Here is a 23,372-nt window from a genome sequence, read left to right on the forward strand (position 1 = left end):
TTATTGAATGTAGATTATTTTTTTTAGAGGTTATAATAATAATAATAATAATAATGAGTATAGTTATAATAATAATAATAATAATAATAATAATCAGTTATTGTTATATAGAAGTTTTATGTTTAAATATGTCAAGTGAAAAGTTCATTTGAAGATAAACTATTGTGTTTGGATTGATAAAATAATCAATACTTTCATAGTAAAATTAGAAAAAAAGTATGAATTTTTTGAAGTAATTGACTCTTGCATTTAAATTAACTGTGGAATAAAAATAGATTAACAAAGGTTAACTAAATATAATTTATTAACTTTTTATAATTTGTTTTAATCTTCAAAAAAAAGTTTCTTTATTAAGATGCATTAAAGTACTATATATGGTTGACTATAAAAGATTATAAGAGTTCCATAATTGAATAAGTTATATTTAGAAAATGTTAATATTGTAAACAAGGCTTTGTGAAAAGTATGATGAGAACCCTGATAAAAAATAGGAAATAGAAAATTCTCCGAGCATTAAAAAATATGTAACTCCTATAACTATATTAAGTATAAATCTTATCAATGATTTTGAAAATCAAAATAATATATATTTTATTATTATCACTAATTCAATAAAAATGACCGCATAATTTAACATAACTATATTTATAAAAAATCACATATTTAAAAAATTATCCTTCATCTTGTTAAATTTAATTAATAATTAAATAAAATTAAAAATTTTAACTATTTATTTTTTAATGTAAATAATCATATTGTACGTAAAAAATTAGTCTTTTATCTATGTTGTAACTATAGAAACATGAAGAGTTAAAGAAAAGATGTGTCACATAGTGAATGAGTATGAGATTTAACTAAGAGAAAAGCTAGATTAGAGTGAAAAAAAAAATACAAGAGTATGATTTAATGCAGATCATAAATAGTTAAAAGATTAAAAGAAATTGTGATGATTTCCGAATATGGTTGGAGAAAAAACAAGAAGGGTCATATACAATAAGGTTTGCATACAATAGTCTGCAAGGTATTATAGGTGGGAAAGACAATAGTATTTTTAAAACTTGCTTCCAAAGGCACAAATATGGTAACAATAGATAAGGAGACAATTAAAGACAAAGTTCAAAGTTAGTAAGCAAAGACAAAAGACATATACTTAAGTAATATCTTATTGTGTGCAGAAAGTGAGGGGAATGTCAAACATCTCTTCTTTAACTGTAAGATAAAACAGTGTGGGAGATGTGTGATTGGTGAGTTGGTGTGAATACAATGCATCATAACAAACCATGTGTCAATTTTCAACACTTTCATCTTATGCAACTAATTGGAAAACAAAATAAAAGTTGGAAAGGAATGTGGCTGGCCATTATCTGGGAAATCTGGAAGCATAGAAACATAGTAATTTTTAAGCAAAGGAAAGTAGACCCAGAAGAAATCTTTTGTATGACACGAGTGAGTGCATGGACTTGGATGAAACATAAATTACCAAATGTAACATTTTCATATAGTGTCTGGTACCAATGCCCAATTCAATGCTTGAATCATTGTGATTCTATAGAGAAATTATTATTAAAGGACAAACACATACGATTTGAAAGTAGGGAAGTGAAGGCTTATTTTGTAGGAGATGAGCGTTAGGAGAAGGGTTGGGGAAGATATGTTATGTTTTTGCAGGGGATGAGAATGCAGTGGAGCACAATTGTTCTACCTATCTGGAATATACAACATGGCAATATAACTTCTCTATTGCATGAATGAAACTAGGTGACGAAAAACATATACAGGGATGATGAGGACAATGTTGCAGCAGGTTAAACAAGAGTAGACAACCATTAAGAAAATATCATTATGCCCATTAAGTCAGCTTAACATCATATTAGAAGCATAATTCCATCTGACTTTGTAACTTTTGGATTAGTAACTGGCAAGGTCTGAAAAATTATTTTGTTACTAAACATGCATGTCATTCTATAACATCTTTGCAATTATAGATTGTTGTAATACTAGACTAATATATTAGTCTCTTCCTCAATACTTTGTTAGCATAGGTACCTCTAAAATGTGTAGACCTTATGTGAAGGTACCTTGTAACTCTTTTTGTAAAAGGGTTAGAATACTCCAATTACTCTATTTAATTTAATTTAATTTAATTTAATTTATTATTTTTTGTTGATAAAAAATAAAAAGAGTATCAACAATATGATGCTTAAGTTGAAAATTTAACTAATATTATTTTGTTCATTAAAATTTCAAAAGATAAGATTTGTTCACAAAAGGATAAGATTTGTTCATAAGAGTGCATATATGGTCAGTGTTAAAAAGGAAAATTTCTTGATATAATTATATTGATTTTGAAAAAAAAAGAAAAATTAAATTTAAGATGATATTAGATTAGAAGGAAGAACAATTTATATTTTACTTGAACTTTGAGGAACTAAGTCAAAATGTAATATTAGATTTAAGATGATAATACCCTAATTAAATTTTAAGTGATGTCAATAAATATTAGTTTTCATCCAAGTCTTACATAACATTAACATGCATAAAAATTTCATGATCATTATAAGAACAAACCTCATAAATAATATATCTCATAAAAGATACATTATAGAATCCTGTAAGAATGTTGCAATAAGTGCATTAACTGCATGTGAATAAGAATTTTTCATAGTTTAAAACTTCTAGTGCTTGAGAAACATTTTGTGTTAGACATAACTTGTGAAAATGACATTTTCATTATATATATCATTCACACTTGTGTGAAGTTAGATTCTAGATAAAGAGTGATTTCATATATACTTAATAGAGCATGAAACATTGTAAAAACATTTTTATTGTTGTACTGTATAGTTTGGATAGACCTTATATGCACTTAGTTTAGAAAAAAGTGTTGTATTCTCATTACTAAATTCAAGGAGAGTTTAATGGATAATATGAAAATATTTTAATATTTGATGTAATCATGTTAGTCAAAATTGACACTGACATAATACTTATAACCATTTAATTGTTTAATAAAACTATTTACAATTTACATTAGAAAGTTAAATATAATCTATATTAAGGATAAACTAGTATCAAGCCCAAAGTATTTACAATCTTTTCCTATTACTCACAAAAAGTATTTCTATATGTACTAAAAAGTAATTTTTATAAAACCTTTAAACGATTAAAGTATATAATTAAACAACTTAGATACATTAATTTAAATTTGTAATAGATGAATATAAAAATAATTTGTTACATTAGTATAATTTTTCATATTTTATAAAATTTTTCTTGGAAAATTGTTATAAAATTTCACAAGAAAAATATTTTTTTATTATTTTATCTAAAAATTTTTGCAAGTAACTTTTTTGTAGACAATAATTTTTTTAAAAATATAATTTTTTTATAAAATTGTTTTTGTAAAAAATATTTTATATAAAATATTTAAAAAAAAAATATAATAATTTCTCACGAATTATTTTTTATAATAAAATTTTGTAAATATTTCTTAAAAGAAAACTTTAAAAACAAAATTTATAGAAATATATATTTTTTAGTGGTATTAACTATTATTAAAAGTGCACAGTAAATGTATGATAATTTTTCACCTCTATTAATACCAAATTAGTTACATCTTTTTCTTATAATATTTTTCTTCTTATTTTGCACACATTCTAATGTAAAATCTTTTTCTTATATTAATGGGGGTGTACATCCCAATTCCCAATCACATTCGATAGTTGAGAACCAATTCTATTTAATAATAAAAATAATTTGTCATTCGTGAATTTCTACCTGGGATTGAATGATAGTATAATATATATGTTTTATTGGATTAATAAAACCAATATTTTATTTAACATTAATCTTTATCTTGCTCCATCTAAATTCATTTATGTAAGAAGATACACGAAGTCTTGATTAATACTTAAATAAAATTATTTATAAGCATTTCCACAAAAGTAAAAGTAAAAGCAATTTAAAACAATAATATAAATATTGTGATACGTAAAAATTCACATAATTTAACAATTAAACTCAAGGTATAAAATTTTATATATATACATCTCTTCCATTACGTGTCTAAATATATTTAAAAAAAAAACTATAAAATAACTTATGAATTATTACTTTGGGTAGGGATTTTTTTTTTTTTTTTTATATTTTCCACCATATTATTTTAGATTTATGTTTATGTTTTGTTAGGCACTCTATAATTCTTACTTTAGAATTGTCTCTTTCAATGTTATCAAGATAAGATTAAACAAACTTAGGATGGACTGTTCATACTGTTTCTAGTAGTATTTAAAGAAAAGAAAGAAAAACATGATTATTTTTTAACAAAATTTTACAAAAAATATGCTATAAATTACATGACATGCTCAAGCGTAATTCTTATTCCACACTTTAAAATTCATCTTAGTTTTTTTCTCTTTAAGTAGATTGAACCAAAAATTTATCTAAAAATGAATCTCAATTGAGCATCTTACAAGTATTTTTTTATTGTGAGTGCCTTATACATCACCAAAGCTGCATTATGCAGTCACAGAAACTGGCCAATGAGAGAAAACCTATTACAAAGAAGATGCCAACACAAAAAATGGCTTCAAGAAGAAGAAGAAAGAAACTAATGGGAATGAGAGAAAGAACAAAGAAGAGAATCACACATGGCCATAAATATATATATATATATATATATAACAATTCTTCTTCTTTTGCACATAAAGAGACAATTTTACTTGCATCTCAAGCATATGATTTTGCTTTATTTCATTCACACATACCATCTCTTTAAAGTGTTACAGCATCTATACAGGTAACTGGAATCTCTCTTTTCTTTTCTTTTCAACAAGAATTTTGGTGGTTCAACACATAACTTCAACATAAAAAATTAACAATGTTTTTTATGTGTGCTAAAGGTCATACATGGACCAAGAAATTGCTGAAAATTTTCAAAATTTGGTTTCTTCTATATGTAAGGAAAGATATTTCTCTGATATGATCAAGTGGGTGTGTCTGGATTTCAAGTTTCAACACTTGCATTACTTATATGCATTGGAAAGTGCAATTCTTCTGTTTATAAACTCATTCTAAGGGTAATTTTCAAACACCTTCTAAGGGTAATTTAGATTATCCAAGTTACAACAATTACTGAAATTGGCTAAAGTAAACAAATATTCTCACTTTTCAGTATTTGTATTTTTGTTGAAATGGGTTATCAGAGGGATAAGTACTTGCATCATAGTCAAGTGCATTTACACTGCCAAATAGAAAAACAAAAACAGAAGAGACAATTACATGAATTTCATCAAATTTTTGTCTTGCACAAGCAACAACAGAACTTATCCTAATAGCTGTTAGAAGAACTGGTTAAAAACAGAGAGAATGAAGAAAGTATATATATATATATATATATATATATATATATATATATATATATATATATGTATATATTATAGTAATATTATGCAGTAGCTGTTCACATAAGTGGAGCAAAAGAATTAACAAAGATTCTCTCACATGCTTCTTGATTGAAGCTTCCTTTAATTAAGCAAATTAATCAAACCTACCCTATAAATGGATCATTGCATGAACAACTCTCTTCATTAACACCAATTCATCTCACTCTCTTCAATGGAGTGGCTTCAGCAATTCCTAAATTTTCTCTTCTTAGCTTCTTTTCTCATCAGCACCACTGCAATTTCAGATCAAACTCCAAAGGTTTATTTCATACACACACATTTTCCCTTTAGCTTGTTAAGTTCAATTTTTGTATATATATGACAGATTCACCAGAGTTTCTCTTGTTTTGTGCAGCATTATGTTGTTTACATGGGAAATTCATCACCAAACAACAAAAGGGTACAAGGCCAAATTCCAGAATCAGATCATCTGCAGCTACTGTCATCAGTTATTCCAAGGTTCATTATCTGCTTCTCTGCACTTTAATCTGTAAGCATAATCATCAAAGAAATCAAAAGAATGGACATAATTTTTTTTTTTTTAATTTTTTTTTTCATTTTCTCAGTGAAGAAAGTGAGAGGATAGCTCTGATCCACCAGTTCAGTCATGCCTTCAGTGGATTCTCTGCCATGCTTACAGAGAGTGAAGCTTCTGCACTGTCTGGTATTTTTTCTGATATTGTCTTCTTCTACCTTCTTTTCCCTTTTGTCTGCATCAAATTTTTAACTTGCATCATTCTTTGACTTTTCTAATGTTTTGTTGTCAATTTACCTTTTTTTTTTTGTGGTCATTATTATTTAGGGTTAATCACTAGAAAAAAAGAGCATTAATTTTACAATGTGGTTTTTTTGCTTAAAGCAAAATCAATATTGATAGCACTTATTATGTGGTTGGAAGTGAATTTTTGTGTCCTTTGTGTCTATGATTATTACTGTGCACTAATAATTTTGTTCACCAACCTTAACTACACATTCAATGATGTAAAAGACATTTAAATAATAATAATAATAATAATAAAATAGATGGATAATAACTAAAGGGGAAAATGATTATTTAAATAAAATGTGTATGTATATATGAATTAAAATTAATTAAAAAAAATGTAAAAGTAAAACAAGATTATATTAATGGTTCCAAAATAGAGATCTGAAGATAAGTGAGTTGCCTTGTGGGACAGAGTGGCACTGCTTCCAATATTTTTGTCATTATTTTATAATTTAATTTTGTTGCATTTCAATATTATATGTACATAAACAAATGTGATTGTCTGGTGAATCTGTGGTTTTTGTACTTTCAATTTCCACGTACACATAGAATTTTGTTCCCCTTTCTCAATAAAATGTTTAAGATTTTTCAAATATTCCATTGTTTCGTTTTAGTATTGACTTTAGTGATAATACTTTTTTTTTATTTAATTACAATGCTGCGTAATACTTTTATATTAGAGTTATATATATTTTTTATTCTTTAACTTTTTAGTAAAAATTAGAATGAGTCTTTTTTAAAAATTTTGAATAAATTTAGTCTCTCATCTTTATAAATACGTGGATTTAATCATTTAAATCAATTTTGTTTTAAGTTTATTTAATATTTCAAATATGTTTTTTCAATTAATATAGTGAAAACGTGTCAAACAGTGTAAACAAACTACAATACTATAATAAGATGTGTTTGAAACATCAAATAAATTTAATAAAATTTTGTTAAAATGACTAAATCTACACATTTACATAATCAAGAGACTAATTGGTACAAATTTTTTAAGAGAAACTAATTTCAATTTTCAGTGAGGTCACCGCACAAAAACATATTTAACTGTTTATATTATGTTATCCAATTATGGTATATTTATTACTTTTCACAATAATTGCTTAAAAAAATCATATTTAAGACGATTCGTAATTAATTAATCGATATTGTGAAATTTTGCAATGACTTAAATTTGATATAATTAATGTTTTTTAGGTAACTTTTTTTATCATATAATGCAGCCGGCGCTGAAATATATTTTTCTTTTTAATAATTAATTGTCTATTTTCATAAAATTTAGTTTATTATCACTAGCTCTTTAAATTTAAAATGAGAAGTGTAAAGAATGTGAAAATATGTATCAATTTGGCTACAAATAAATTTACTTTAATATTCGTCATTGAATCTGAATATGTATGTCTTCCCTGCTGAAAATGCATTATGTACGAAAATAATAAAGAAAAGGGTAAATTAGTGTATATAAAATAAAATCATAAACTTTTATGTACTTAATTTAACATATAATTTCCAATAAACTTTGTTTATAACTTTTTATTGTGTGACATAAAAGGTAACAACATTGTTTAATTTGCATCACATTATTACAAGTAGTAATTTTCTACGTTTTTCTACCGAATTTGTAATTTAAAAACAATTACAACACAAAGTTATGATTATATTTTATTTTCTTAAATCTTTATAGACGTACCTTTGAAAAGATGGTAGTCTCCACACCATCAATGTATTGAAACTAAATAGAACTTTAAATCCAGATTTTAGTTTCTTTTTCTTTATAGATGATGTTTTATACACAGTTTTTTCGATGACATGTTTTACAAAATCATGATAAATATTTTATACTGCTGAATCAATAATAGTTCCATCACTTTTATTCACGCTAAGAAAAACTTAAATTATTCATGAAAAATTACCCACGAATAAACAATATGTAAATAGTTGTTATCTGCATAATTAAATCCGCAATAAAACTCACGGACTAAAATCCATAATAAATAATTTAATATAAAAATTTCAATAATAATGTAGTGGGTAACTAAAATATTTGAATAGAAATATTATCATTTTAATTAATGTTGATTATTTTAGTCTTCATTTAACTCTTTTATACATAAAGTTCTATGTACAACAATTTCCACTTTAATTTTCTAGTAAGTATATACTAGAGAACAATAGTTCTATGTACAATAATTTCCACTTTAATTTTCTAGTAAGTATATACACTAGTAACTAAAATATTGAGTTAGAGAACAATTTGTTTAGTTGAATTAGATTGACCATAATACTTATAAAGAAAACTAAGAACACGTTTAAAGTAATACTCATCACTTTACTTCTCTTATAACAAAAATGTAAACCACTAATTATAAAATGAATTATACTAATAATATAACAATTTTTTTTAACCACGTTCTCCCCATAATTTTCACATTTATTCGCAAATTTTGTCGAATATCCATATATCCTATTTCTGAACTAACTCATATCTTATTATATAATTTACAATTTATACTTTAAGTTAGATTATTTTATTTGAATTTAGTCAAATTTAAACTGACAAAATACTGAAAATATGTCAATTTTATATGTAAATTATTTTTTAGAATACTTCTCCTGCAAATTAATCACTAACCCGCAAATTTTATGGACCAGTGTAAAAAAAATAAAATTTACAACATGTACAACATAACATCATCAAAATTATAACATTTTTATTGGTTAAATATGTTTTTGTTTCGATAAATTTTAGAATTAGTCTACTTTAAAATTTTGGACTAATTTAGTCCTTCATTTTTTTGAAATAAGTAAATTTAATCATTTTAATTAAAGTTTATTAAGTTTATTTGACATTTTAAACACGTTTTATAATAATATTTGACTTAACATTAAAGTAAAAATGTATCAAATAGTATAAACAACTCAAATATAATCCTGAAATACGTATGAAACATCAAATTAATCTAATAAAATTTGATTAAAAAAACTAAACACATGTATTTTGAAAAATAAAAATTAAAGTGATCCAAAATTTTAAAATGAAATAAGACTATAGACATATTTAATTTTTTTATTGATAAATGTCAAAATCATAATAATTACGAAAGAATTTGATGATAGTGTGGACACGAAACAGGTCACGATGGTGTGGTGTCAGTGTTCCTAGATCCGATGCTTGAGTTGCACACAACACGATCTTGGGATTTCTTGGAATCAGATTTGGGATTAAAGGCTCCTCATTATGCACCTTCCAAAACCCTAATTCAACACTCTTCAATTGATTCCATTATTGGTGTCATAGACACAGGTAAACACTTCTTTAATTACCTTTTGTCTTAACCTAATAATTCTGCTTTCCTATTTTTGCTTTGTCATTTTCAAATCTCAACCTCCTAATTCAATTTCTATTTCATCTTAATTGATTTTTTATTTCTAATTTTAGGGTTCAGGTTTATTGAATTTCCAAGTTCTGTATTATTATTTGGAAAATTAGTAGTTTAAATATATGTCTAAATTTCATATTAAAATGTTAATTATTAAATAAAAGAGAAGACTTTTAATGTTAATTCTCTTATAAAAGTTTGATTGAGTTTCATTATTAGATTTCTATAAAATTGAAAATATAGATTTTTTTTAACATAATGTGTATGATCCACTTAAATTGTGATTTTAATAAATTTTATATGATAATGAAGAGGGTCTTTGATAGTAAAAATATTATTAGCTATTTTATTTTTCTCTTTATGCATTCTACATTGATAAATAAGCTAAACTATATAAATGTGGATTTAATCCAATCGATTAAATGTATTTGAAACATTATCAATATGACATTCCTTCCATTTTAATTGAATTAGTCAAAACTAATCTAAACTCAATTGAAAATTATATTCACACAGTTAAATTGTAGATGAATTATATTCACACCAACAAATCTGCAAAACTTGTTTTTTACATTAAATATTTTTTCCTACCATTAATAAAATAGTAACTACAAGTTAAAAGAAAATAAAAAATAAATGGAAGTTTTGTAGTAAAAGGGTTTGTTGTAGTATAGATAAGATTATGCCAAAAGCAAAACTATTACTTTGTTTATCCTGAAAGGTTAATTTAGTTTAAGTGCATTCCAACTAGATTTGGCTCATTATGTGGCATTACTTGACAACACTTCTTTCCTTGCACCACTTTATTGTACTTAGTCAAATAAATAAATCAATTTAGAAGAAAACCCACCTAAACTTCACATGCATTTTCAAAAAAAATCCAAAGCAAGGTACAGTCACATAATTATTTCATTCAATTGATACATAATATTATCAATTTAGACTCTCATAGAAAAAAGACAAAATATGAGAAAATAATTAGTTTAAAAATTTATTTAGAGACTAAAAATATATTGTAAAAAATGAAACTTTAATATTCATTCATTCAATCAATGCACCTTCTTTGTCCATTAACCCTTCTGAAAACACATTAAAGATAATAATAATCTTAGGTTGTTAGTCATTGGGAAGAAAACTATAAGAACTTGTTTTGTAGAGTTAAAGTCAATGATTCCAAAAGCTTCATCAATATCAATTTAAAGCTTTTTGTGTGTGTGTGTGTGGATAAATTAAATTGAAGTTTGATATTACATTTACAAAGGACCACTACCTAACCACAGTGTTCCCCAAAAGTTTATGATGAAAGGGAATAGTCACAGTGAAAGTGAAGTGTGCCATTCAGACAAACTTTACTTTCAATGTTAATGCATTGTTTGTTTCTTTGGATAAAGTAACCAAACCTCATTTGTTTTTCTTTATGAAACTTACAAAATACTCAACTTATGAAAACAAAAAAGAAGAGAAAAGAAGAAAATAAAAGGATCTTTTAAACTGAACAGAAAAACATAAAGGGTAAAATAATTGATTATCTATTCCATATATTTAATTATGTCTTATGTTGCAATAATTTATTCATTTAAATTAAAAAATATTTTTTTATTATAATTTTAAATAAGTACTTGATAATATACCCCTTTTATTTGTTCATGAAATGCTGGAAGAAATAATTTTATGAAAAGTATGCAGTGAAAAACCCAAATGTGACATTAGAGTGTTGAATAGCACAGTACAATAGAAGCATGAGATGGACCCAAAACAAATGGTAGGCTCATGTGAAACTCATTTGTCACTACTCACTGCCACTGTTAAGGCCATTCACCCATCTATTCTTCTCCTTCAACCTTATTGACAGTTGCACCATCAACATCTGTTATCTTCAAATGGCAACTCATTCTACCCCACAACCAGCTGTTATGATTGCTACCCATATATATATATAATATAACAAGCACAATAACTACTCATACTGTACTTTGTTCACTTTATAACAACTGAAACCTTCACTGGTTTTTCTTGGTATAGTGTATCCTATGGTGATGATCCTATAAGAAATGTGTTTTTGCATTTAAAGTATAGGATGTGAGATTGGTCCCTAATGCAAGCCATGATCAATGATGAGTTTGGCAAGTGAAAATTACAGAAAGAAAATGGTAGCTAAAGATGTTATTGACTTTTCATCACATCACTCTTCCTTTAGTTTTCAATACTAACAGAAAAAAAGAAAAACAACTTTTTTCTTGCAATGTTTTGATTAAGCTTTTCAAGATACTGCATTGAGCTTCCTACTGCATAACAACCAACAGAGATTGTTAAAACCTGAGGCACACAGCACTTTACATTATTGGCACTTCTCCCCAGAAACCCTTTTCTTCCCCATTTGAATCATCAAGCTAGTGTGAAAGAAACCACTTTCTTTTATTTTCTTTTCTGTTGCTTCATACCCTGTCTTTAGTATTGCAACCCTTTCAAAAAGAAGCCAAAGGGCCTTTATAGAAAAACTCACCAAATTCCCCACAATAGCATAAAAACATTAAAGGGATTTTCTCATACTTTTTTTTTGGCTTCTGTCATCAAGATCCAGAGACACAGACACACTCTCTCTAGGGAACTTCACTAGAAATTTGTACTAGCCTCTACTGCTTGATTGTGGGACCCTTCCTGGTGTCCCTTTAGGGTCTTTTGATTTAACAAAAGTTTCTTAAACTTTAGTCACAGAAGTATTAAATGATTTTCTCTGAAAATAGTATACATTAATAATACACAAAAATGTTAACTTTTACTCTGCATTGTGATTTTTGTGTCATTGTCAGTATAAACTTTTATGTCCATAGTACATAACGATTAATCTCTATTTTCATTTTTGTTTTTTTATCTTGTAAACTATTACTAAGGAATTTAATTTAATTGATTGAAAGGTGAGTTGTTATAAATTTTGATTTCTCATTGTTAGAATTGTAAACTGGGGATGTTTTTGAAGGGAAATAGGAGATAAAAATAAAAGACAACACAGTATTCTAAAATGAATAGAGCTTCTTCAGCATCAGATGTGCATATATATTATGTTCACAATGGGATATGTGACAAAAATTGTAGTGTAGTGTACAAAAGACAAGGTGGATCAACAGAAATTAGTTAATGAACAAGTGAAAATGCATGTCGAATTATTCTTCTAAATTATAGTATAATCATGTTGAACAATTCACAATATGAAAAGTAATCACCACCTGAACTTTATGTGTTACTCACAATGAACAACTTTCCTCTTAAAAAATTGAAAACACTGATCCATGAATTACAAGGACCTCAGTGTAGAGTTGCATGCTACATATTATGAACAGTTATGTTTGATTATATTATTCAATCATTTTATGCCTATATCTGTTCTGCTTCAAGGGATATGGCCAGAGTCTCCAAGTTTCAGAGATGAGGGTATAGGGGAGATCCCTTCAAGATGGAAAGGAGTTTGCATGGAGGGTCATGATTTCAAGAAATCCAATTGCAATAGGTATCATTCATTCTCAGTCAAATGTTCTTAATAAAAAAAAAAAATGCTCATATCTATCTATTTATAAGATAAGATATAAGCCTTCTGAATTGATTGGTGCAACACTTAATAAAACTGCAGAAAATTGATTGGTGCAAGATACTATAATATTGAAGCTACACCAGGTAGCAACCGGACTCAAATAGAAGCAAGCAAAGGTTCCCCAAGAGATTCTGTTGGACATGGCACTCACACTGCATCAATTGCAGCTGGAGCTTATGTCAAGAATGCTAGTTATTATGGTTTAGCACTAGGCACAGCAAGGGGTGGTTCACCTTCTACTAGGATTGCTGCTTATAGAACATGCTCAGATGAAGGATGCTCTGGTGCCACCATTCTGAAGGCTATTGATGATGCTGTAAAGGATGGAGTAGATGTGATCTCAATCTCTATTGGACTCAGCTCACTGTTTCAATCAGACTTTTTGAGTGATCCTATAGCCATTGGAGCATTTCATGCAGAACAAATGGGGGTCATGGTGGTGTGTTCAGCTGGCAACGATGGCCCTGATTCTTTCACAGTTGTGAACACTGCACCATGGATATTTACCATTGCAGCTTCTAATATTGATAGGAACTTCCAATCAACTATTGTCCTTGGAAATGGAAAGTATTTCCAAGTATGTTTCTTGATCTCTTCTTCCAAGCAAAAAAAATTAGATTTGTTACCCTGAATTCTTCTTTAATGCCCCAAAACCCTCAATTTCCTTCCTTTATTTGTAATAGAATCAGAATTATTCACCTGTAATTAACCTAATTGATTTCCGGTGATTATGTTATGAAATCTTCTGTAATTATTCTCAAATCTTATTCTGTAATTGATTTCTTGTGATTAGATTCAGAATTATTCTGATTCTATCAGTTTGTGTTTTCAGGGTACAGGCATTAACTTCTCAAATCTTACTCATTCAAAGATGCATAACCTTGTCTTTGGAGAGCAAGTAGCTGCCAAATTTGCCCCTGCATCAGAAGCTAGGTACCTAACTGTGATTTATGAAGTTATTTTCAACCTCTTAAACCTAAAATAACTAAAGAGTTGTCATTTCATGTCTTCGATTGAAATTTAACATTGAAGTTACTATTCATATATATTACTAGCACATATATTATATAGTAGAATGAGTAATACTAGTAAAATCCAGATGTTGGGGGTGGAAAGATCCATCTGAGAAGTTATGTTAATTATTCTGTTCAATGCAGGAACTGTTATCCTGGATCATTAGATTACAACAAAATCGCTGGCAACATTGTTGTTTGTGCTAATGATGATCCAACTGTTGCAAGGCGAATCAAGAAGCTAGTTGTACAAGATGGAAGAGCCATAGGGTTGATAATCATTGATGAGGACAACAAAGATGTTCCCTTTGATGCAGGTGAATTTCCCTTCACTGAGGTTGGCAATGTTGAAGGGCATCAAATCCTACAATACATAAACTCTACCAAGTAAGCATCATCAGCCTCAACATTTGTTCATTAGTGATTTAAGGTAAATTTTCCCATGTTGTATGTGTTGGAAAGTCTAATATATGTCTATTGCACCCTTTTGTTTGATGCCAGTTGATTTAAGATGAAATCTGACACCATGTACAAACAAGAGGGAATTGAAGAAATGTTAAGCATTTAGTAGAGTGATGATAGAAAATGTAAAATGCATGTAGTGTGGTGGTTTGACTAAACAACTTTCATTGAAGAACAAATAGTAATTTAGCACACACATTTATGTTCATAAATGTAAAAGTTGAAACATAGCTACCTGTATGCTTACTTAGTCTATCATGGCTCCATTACAGGAACCCAACTGCGACAATTCTTCCAACAACAGAAGTTGTTAGATATAAACCTTCACCAATTGTTGCATCTTTCTCATCCAGAGGCCCTTCAAGCCTTACAGAAAACATTCTCAAGGTATTTTTCTTCCCTTTGTTCTTACATGCACTTTTCATGGCTTAATTAGTAATTTAGTCCTATATTATTTAGGCTTTGATTCATATTGGTCCTTATGTTTTTCTTTTTTAACTCAATTGAGTCCCTATTTTTTTAAAAAGACTCAATGTGGTCTCTTCCGTTAAATTGACATTAACCGTGTTTAGAAGTGTCAAGTGTCAAAATTTGGGTTTGTTACGTGTCAAAATTTGGATCATATTCTATTTTGGAACTCCTCTAATTTTGACACGTAGCACTTTCCAAGTAAAAGGTGATCTAGATTTTGACATATGACACTTTCAAATGGTATTATCGCTAATTTAATGTAAAAGATCAAATTGAGTCTTTTTAAAAAATAGGGACTCAACTGAAAAAAATATAAGGACCAAAATGAATAAAAGGCCTAAATATAAAGACCAAATTACTAATTAACCCCATTTTTCAATTTCATCCTTGAACTTGAATCACTTAAGAATCTTGAGAACAATGCACTCACTGTTTCTTTCACATTGTTGGCAAATTTCTTGTCCAGCCTGATGTCATGGCACCAGGAATTGGCATTTTGGCTGCTATGATTCCTAAAAGTACTGACCCAGGAAGTGTTCCAGTTGGGAAAAAACCATCCTTGTTTGCCATAAAATCTGGCACATCTATGGCTTGCCCACATGTGACAGGTGCAGCAGCATTCATTAAATCAGTGCACCAAAATTGGAGTCCTTCAATGATCAAATCAGCATTGATGACAACAGGTACTAGACCAAACACCCTCTTCTAGTCTTTTGAGGATGTGTAAGAGAATGTGACACTTGGGCCAAACACAGTTGAATCAAACATGCTCTAATTCTGTTTGTTCCTATTCCATTCTTCAGCTACGAATTACAACAACTTGAGGAAGCCTCTCACTAACAGCTCAAACTACATTGCTGACCCACATGAAATTGGAGTTGGTGAAATTAATCCAGTCAAAGCTCTTTACCCTGGATTAGTTTTTGAAACAAACATAGAAGACTATCTTAGATTCCTCTGTTATTTTGGCTATTCACAGAAAAAGGTAAGGTCAATGTTTAAGACCAACTTCAATTGCCCCAAGAACTCCTCTGAAGACCTTATCTCCAACATCAATTATCCATCAATATCTATAAGTACACTTAAAAGGGAACAAAAACCAAAAGTGATCACAAGAACAGTTACCAATGTTGGATCTCCTAATGCCACATACACTGCAAAAGTGAGATCACCTGAGGGATTGGTTGTGAAGGTCATCCCCAATAAACTTGTGTTTTCTGAGGGTGTTCAAAGAATCACCTACAAAGTCTCATTCTATGGCAAGGAGGCTAATGGTGGATACAATTTTGGGTCTCTAACATGGCTTGATGGCCACCATTATGTTCATACAGTGTTTGCAGTCAAAGTTCAATAATTTTTCACACATACAGGTATTTGAACAGGTCACAGAAAATGTAACTACATGATAGTGGTATTCTTTTGCCTAACTTTATATTGTATACAGGAATGTGCTCCATATAAAAAGTATAAATTTCTCTCTGAGACATTAATATTATTAACTTGTGATTTTTTTTTCACCCTCTTAATGAGCCTACAGTGGTGGGAACTTTGCTATTTTGTCTGTTGCTTGTGTCAAAATAATAATATTCGTTTTGTACTTCCTTTCTGCTTATGAAACAGTGATAACACACTTGTTTGCATCTGCTTATGAAAGGTTGAATTTCCTTTCTGTATTTGTACTACATAAATCAGAAACTTTGTGCAAAATATGATACCAGAGAATGATATACAGACTCATGTACAAAGAGGTAAACATTGTGCGTTGGATTCTTATAGTGAATGTATCAATATGATTTGAATAATGTTCGTTCATCTTAACGGGACATGCTTACTTTGATATCACTGACTGGGTCTCTAAAGAGGTGGTTCATTGGAGAGACAAATAACGTCAATGAGATTCGAACTCAATAACTCAATCTACATAAAAAAATTGACATCACTTTCCAAAACCTTAAAATAATGAGGTTATGGATCTTCATCTTTATATGGTGCTCAATTTTGTCATATTCACCCAATATGAGACTTAACTCACACTTAAATCCCAATAAATGTTAATATACAATAAGCAACATATGAAATAATCATTGCAAAAAGATGCAGTAATATATTTTTTTAATTAATTGAGCTTTCAAACAATAAACATATGTACTTTCAATACCAATAATAAAACAATTGTTATTATATATACATTTTTGCAATATTTGTACATGTTTATATTGTTCAAATCATGTTATTCTTTTCATTTTCTACTTATGTTGGTGTGGTTTTCTCTCCACATCTTTCGTTTTCTTTGGGCCAATATTTATAGTCCTTCTCTTTTAAGTAAATTCTCTTTTTAAGTAAATTTTCTTGATTTCCTATCAATTGAAACTTGAATCGATAAATCCCACCTGATAATACTTTTTCACAATATTTACATTTCACAGTTCTAGCTTTTCCATTTATTGAAACACAACTGGTCTAGGCAGGAACAGTCTTTGTTCCAATTTCACTTTCTTTTCTAGGAGTGGCACTTGAACTACCTGAAGCCACTTTTTCCTTCAAATTCTAAATAAAACTAAACACTCCAGCAAAAACAGAAGCAAGTAGAACACCAAAGAAGGATAACAAAAATAGAGTGTTGCAAAGTTGACATTGGTGAAGCTCTGCGTGAGTGCTCTGATGGTTTTTGGCGATGGCAGTGATGATGTTAAACAACTTAACGGCAGCTATGACCTCAATGTCAAGAGTAATGTGAATAACTTAATTTTCATCCATACAATTGAAGTAAGAGCTATGTGTTGGGTTAATGGCTTCACCTTCATATCCTCTTATATTATCGCCTTCTAACCTCTCTAGATTCAACCAAACTTTTGTGGGAAAATCTCTTATGCAAAAACAAACCTAAAGTTCAATGTTAAACTAAAAATGAGTTACATTAACACCACAATATCTCAACATTACAAGATGCAGTCATTCACAAAGTTCAATATCAATTCATATATTCACAAACAAGAATCTTAATTTATCATGCAAACAGATTAAACTCTAAACTCAAACAATCCATTGTAAAATAAATTCAACCACAAGTTAAACCCTGTATATATCCTCCAATTAATATGCTTTCACATGTATAAACCTAATATCATTATAAACGTTAAGTGGTGTCAGTGCACATAGATTGCTTAAGAGCTGATGCAACACATAAGATACACTTAAACGATACAATGTGTTTACCGCACCAACAAATTCACCCAATAATAGAAGCGAAATATATTCTTTCAATTAAGTGACGAGAGAGCACACAACTTCATTAGTTGTTGAAGTGACACTATAAGCGTGTTTTAAATACAATGTTTTCAAAAAGTGTAAACATGTTCTTACCAGGGAGTATTCTAACCATTATTCCTTCATTCCAAATATTTTTCATCTTTCTTGCAGGTATTTGTCTTCGTTTTAAGCTCAAGCATTTTGTCGAGGTATAGTTGTAACATTTTGTTGATAGTCTTTGAAACGGTAACTTGTTGATTAACCTTGCTTTCCAAGTAGCCCTTGAAAATTACATTGTTCTCTTCAAACTCTTTAATGGTTCTTTTTGTCACCAGTCATTCTATATAAGGACTAATGTGGTAACATAGTATCTAAGGGACTAATTAGACCAATTGAATCCTTCAAGGAATAATTTAGAGACAATATTTGGAGGACTAATATAATGATTTAAATTTTGTCAGTCAAATTTGGTTTGGTGACCAAAGTTCATTAAGAACTGATGTGGTGACATATGTCACTTTGGAATATCAAATTGAAGGTTTTCTCAAATATAATATTTTAACACCAGAAAAATCAATGCTATTTACAACAAAAGGTAAAATAAGGTCATGAAACCAAACAAGTTGACCAATAAGTTAGTCTTTAGAATTAGCAATCCACAAAATTGTTTTACCATTTTCATGCAACCTGATTTTGTACAGTAAGGTTCGAAGAAACTGGGTGAATGAGTTCCACCTTATAGAATGTGAGGCCTTTGAGAGGAGATCAAATCAAACAAGAACAGATGAACTCGAATAATTTCACTCACTAGAACCATAACTATCAAAGGAATTCTTTGTTTCACTCACTTTAACAATTGTGGAGTGAAAGTTATGTGACCATCCTTAGAAGAGCTAACATCGATATAAATAATTATTACTTGTTTTTAGCTATCAGTAAATCACAGGCTAAACCAGTAAAGTTTGAAAGCAATTCCACAAAAATCACGGTAGACAAAAACATCTGACAAACTCTTTTCCATATCTTGTTCATGGTGATAGCAACTCACTAATTTGAATAACGAACATAATATCCTTAAAGCTCAGGCATTCCCCTTCCTGTTTTAGCATTGTAAGTCTTCTCTAGCACAAGATCCATTGGAGTATCTTTAGGACCAACTGCCAAAAATAAATAACAAAGGATAATATTTTAGATTTAAGAAAAATGTGTTATAACTTATCTTTGAAATGACCGAGAGAATTTAAAAGGCATAGGTTTTACACTGAATTCTAATTCCATATATCCATACAAATTTTGCACATTTATGACAACTGGAATAAGTAGTTTCTAACTACACTACGTTAATAATATAGTTATGGAGGATGACCAGGAGAATGAGTTCATGCCACTTACTATACTACGTTAAACCTAGTGTCTGAATCAAATATAACACTAGAATTAATCCTTCAATCAAAATTACATTGTCAATAAATTACAGTGTTATACCATACAAATGTGCGTTTACTTACTGTTCTGCATATAAATCCATGTCAATGGGCCGATATGAAGGAGCGGGGATCAACTAACAAAATTACACAACATAGAAACGTGATTTTGTGGAAATGGAAGACACTTTATGAATCCTGAATCTTTATGATTAACACCTCCCCCTCTGACATCCTTTCCCAAAGGCTTTATCTTGCTTGGTAATTATTGTCTTGCTCTTTCTGTAGTCTGCATAAGCCATTTTATTAGCTTGTGGTACACACATGCTACATAGCCAGTTTCTCACTTTCAATCAATTCTCTCTTAGTTCTTGCCATGTTTATTAACAACTCAGACAAGAAATATGTATTAGCCTTTGGGATACTTACGGACAGTAGGTCTTGGGGTAGTTCTTATCTTTAAGATCTCGGGTTGAGGGATTATAGACCCAGATGCTCCTATTCCTCTAGACACTCTGACTTTAGTACCATCTTCAAGATATTAACTCCAACCTTGCAAGGCTTCCTGCAAAAGTAAAACTTTGTTTATTCAATATATGTTATCCTCAAACCCAAAAGATGCAATCACAAGCTATACTCTTTAACAAATGTGCATACCCTGTCACTGTCACTGGGTCAAGAACTTGCACATTGGAGGCATGAATTGGGGCTTCGACTGCAAAGATGCCCCTTCATGACCTTGCCCCTGCTTAATATGCTTCTTCACCTGCAAAGACAAAGTCAATCGGCATTGGAAAGAGAAACCAGTCAGGCAAATTTATACCATCACATGTCCAAATCTCAATTAGACAATTAACAAATTATTTAATATTAGAAACATCGGTAATGGAATTGAAAATGCAGACACCTCAAAAAAATTACTAGGAATACCCAAATTGTTATGGTGTGTGTTGTGTTCATCCCTCACCAGATTTTTACCCTCAACAATGACACGATTCTGTGAGCGAATAATGCCCTTAATAGTCCCAGTCTCACCCTTATCTTTGCCCCTTATTATCATAACCTGTTACAATTGAATAAATGAATGACTCTATAATATTAATTATTATCATTTCAAAATGAAAAAGTGGAAGTGGGAAAGAATAAGCAACAACAATATATGATGGAGAATTTGGCTTGGCTTGGCTTACATTATCCCCACTGAGAACTTTCCAGCGCCTAATGAGTTTTTCAGCTGCTCTCCAACCCATTTCACGATTACTCTCTAAAACCACAAAAACAGAGTCAAACAACACAACACAAAGCAATTCGAAAAGAAATCTTTAACATTAACAAAGCAGGTTCTTTTTGTTGCAATGTGGAACCAAACATGTTGTCCAACCAACCAATTCACAAAAAACAGATCCACCAAAGTTAAGTGTGAAATCTTTCTCATATAAAAGCAAAACTCATCAAACTCATCAAAGTTTTCAGGCCATAGGATTAGATAACATGACATGCATCTATAATAACGTGTGCTGCTGGGGTCTTTAACCCTTTTTTTTTCTTTTGGAATAAATCTTATTGGTAAAATTGGTTGATTATTCTAGTTAAAGCTTTAAAGCATCTTTAATACAGCAGTAATGTAATATTTTGGTTTTCACTTTCTATAGTTCTTTCGTTCTCTCTGATTTAACAGGTAATTTTACCAAATGGCACCCATACCTAACGGTACCGTTCCCTCCGCTTCCGTCGCCGGACGTCTCTCCGCCGTCTACAGCGAGGTCCAGAACAAGCGTGAGAGTATGCTAACACTATTTTAACCCTCGTGCTTAAAAAAAACGTGAGAGAGAGGAAGAAACAAAAAATAGCTTTTAAGGTTCAGCAGCTTGGATGCACCAGAGAACGTGAGTCAGTGTGGGAGGTGTTGGAGATGTGATCAGGTATGAGAAGCAGGGGAAAACCAAGTTTTTTTTTTTTTTCGAACCAATTGGTTTATGCATGGAGCGCAAAACCTAATTTTAATGCGTGATGCTATCTTGACACTGGTTTTTATGTAAATGTTAGCACCATTTAGTTTCAGGTGGAAGGGTCTGCAGTGATCAGGTTTTTTATTTTGAAAGTACTATTAGACTAGTATTAGCACTGATTTTTCCTTATTATATTTAAATAAATTTATATAGTAGATGTGATTTTGAAAAGTTTAATAATTTAAAGAAATAATTATAATTATATTATTATATAGTAATATATTAAAATATTTTTTTATAAAAATGTATAAAAGTAATTAAATTGATACATTATTATGGTTTAAGAAATTGTTTTAGATAATGTTTAGATAAATGAATATGGATTGAGATTGGAAATTAAATATGGTTGAAATGTAATAATTATCATACGTTGAATTAAACGTGATTGATAATAATACGTTATATTTCTTTTCAATTACTGTACATCATATTTTGAATTTTTTTTAATTTTTTTTTGAATTATTTATTTATTTATTTTTTTAAATTTTTTTGCCTCGTGTCAAGCTGTCATCGTGCCACATGGCAGTGATAAAGTGATGTGGCAGTGACAATGACATGTGTCACTTATGTCATTTCTACTTTCTCAGTTTGGTCCTTTTATTTTAATTTTTGTTTCAATTCAGTCCCAATTTTTGTAAAAATTTAACAATTTTGTTTCTCTCCAAATTAAAATCAAATTTACTTTTTATATAAATATACACAAATATTTCTATCAAAATTGATATTCAAGTAAATATTTTTAACAAAATTAAGTTCATTTAATTAATATTTTACAATTTAATTAATATTTTACATTGAACTTTATTTAAAATTGTTTTAAAGTTGTTAATAGAAAAAAAATTTATAAATTAACTAATTCATGTAACAATAAAAAACATATAAATTTAAAATTTGAAAACAATTTTAAGTAAAGTTGAATGTGAAACACAAACTTAAATAAATTTAACTATGTTAAAAATATATAATAAAAGTATTAATTTGAATAAAAATATCAAATTTAAGAAAAATATTTGTATAACATTTATATAAAAATTAATTTTTGTTTCAATTTGGAGAGAGACGAAATTGCACTATTTTTACAAGAAATAGGGATTAAATTGAGACAAAAATTAGAATACAAATACCAAATTGAGACTCAGGAAATGAAACCTGACATAATACTAACATGTGACAAATTTTTTTATTTAAAAAAAATTCAAAAAAAAATTCAAAAATCGAGGAACTGACACATGGCACCTTATTTAACGCTGTTACTGTAGCACTAAAGGAAAGGATTACATTGAGATCAAATTTCCAAAATAGGGACCAAATTGAGATGAAAAAAATAGAGGGACCAAATTGAGATTTCGCTACAAAGACCAAAGACATGATTAAACATAAAATAAAATAAAAAAACTTAATGTATTTTTTAATATATAACATAGTGTGGACCGAATATTTTTTTAGTTTGACATTTAATAGATTTTAAATATATATTTTAAATAGATTTATGATTAGTAAGATATAACAATACTAATCTATAACAATATATGAGGATATTTTTTTTTGTTCAGATTTTGTTATTT

General features: G+C 28.9%; 1 protein-coding gene and 1 pseudogene across 2 annotated transcripts; one reads left to right on the forward strand and one right to left on the reverse strand.

The window, feature by feature from the left end:
• Positions 1-5,472: 5,472 nt before the first annotated feature.
• LOC114169550 (CO(2)-response secreted protease-like) lies at positions 5,473-16,642 on the forward strand. The gene is made up of 11 exons (XM_028054753.2): positions 5,473-5,703; positions 5,800-5,903; positions 6,011-6,108; positions 9,347-9,517; positions 12,987-13,098; positions 13,219-13,756; positions 14,012-14,112; positions 14,337-14,579; positions 14,927-15,041; positions 15,592-15,808; positions 15,929-16,642. The coding sequence occupies exons 1-11, from the start codon at positions 5,617-5,619 to the stop codon at positions 16,477-16,479; spliced, it is 2,337 nt and encodes a 778-aa protein (XP_027910554.2). The 5' UTR covers positions 5,473-5,616; the 3' UTR covers positions 16,480-16,642.
• Positions 14,199-21,868, reverse strand: LOC114169551 (uncharacterized; annotated as a pseudogene). Its single transcript, XR_014986488.1, has 7 exons — positions 21,503-21,868; positions 20,989-21,062; positions 20,766-20,861; positions 20,456-20,564; positions 20,228-20,363; positions 19,423-19,531; positions 14,199-14,556 (listed from the first exon to the last, which is right to left on the reverse strand). The product of XR_014986488.1 is annotated as an uncharacterized LOC114169551 (transcript).
• Between the last annotated feature and the right edge of the window lie 1,504 nt (positions 21,869-23,372).

Source organism: Vigna unguiculata, chromosome 11 (genome assembly GCF_037176805.1).
Source record: "Vigna unguiculata cultivar grain cowpea cultivar isolate G323 ecotype 2 chromosome 11, ASM3717680v1, whole genome shotgun sequence".
Classification (NCBI taxonomy): domain Eukaryota; kingdom Viridiplantae; phylum Streptophyta; class Magnoliopsida; order Fabales; family Fabaceae; genus Vigna; species Vigna unguiculata.

Coding starts and splice junctions, on each gene's coding strand:
- LOC114169550 (XM_028054753.2), top strand. CDS start 5,617: ATGGAGTGGCTTCAGCAATTCCTAAATTTTCTCTTCTTAGCTTCTTTT. Junction 13,099..13,218: donor AAGAAATCCAATTGCAATAG/GTATCATTCATT, acceptor ATAAAACTGCAG/AAAATTGATTGGTGCAAGAT. Junction 15,042..15,591: donor TTACAGAAAACATTCTCAAG/GTATTTTTCTTC, acceptor TTTCTTGTCCAG/CCTGATGTCATGGCACCAGG.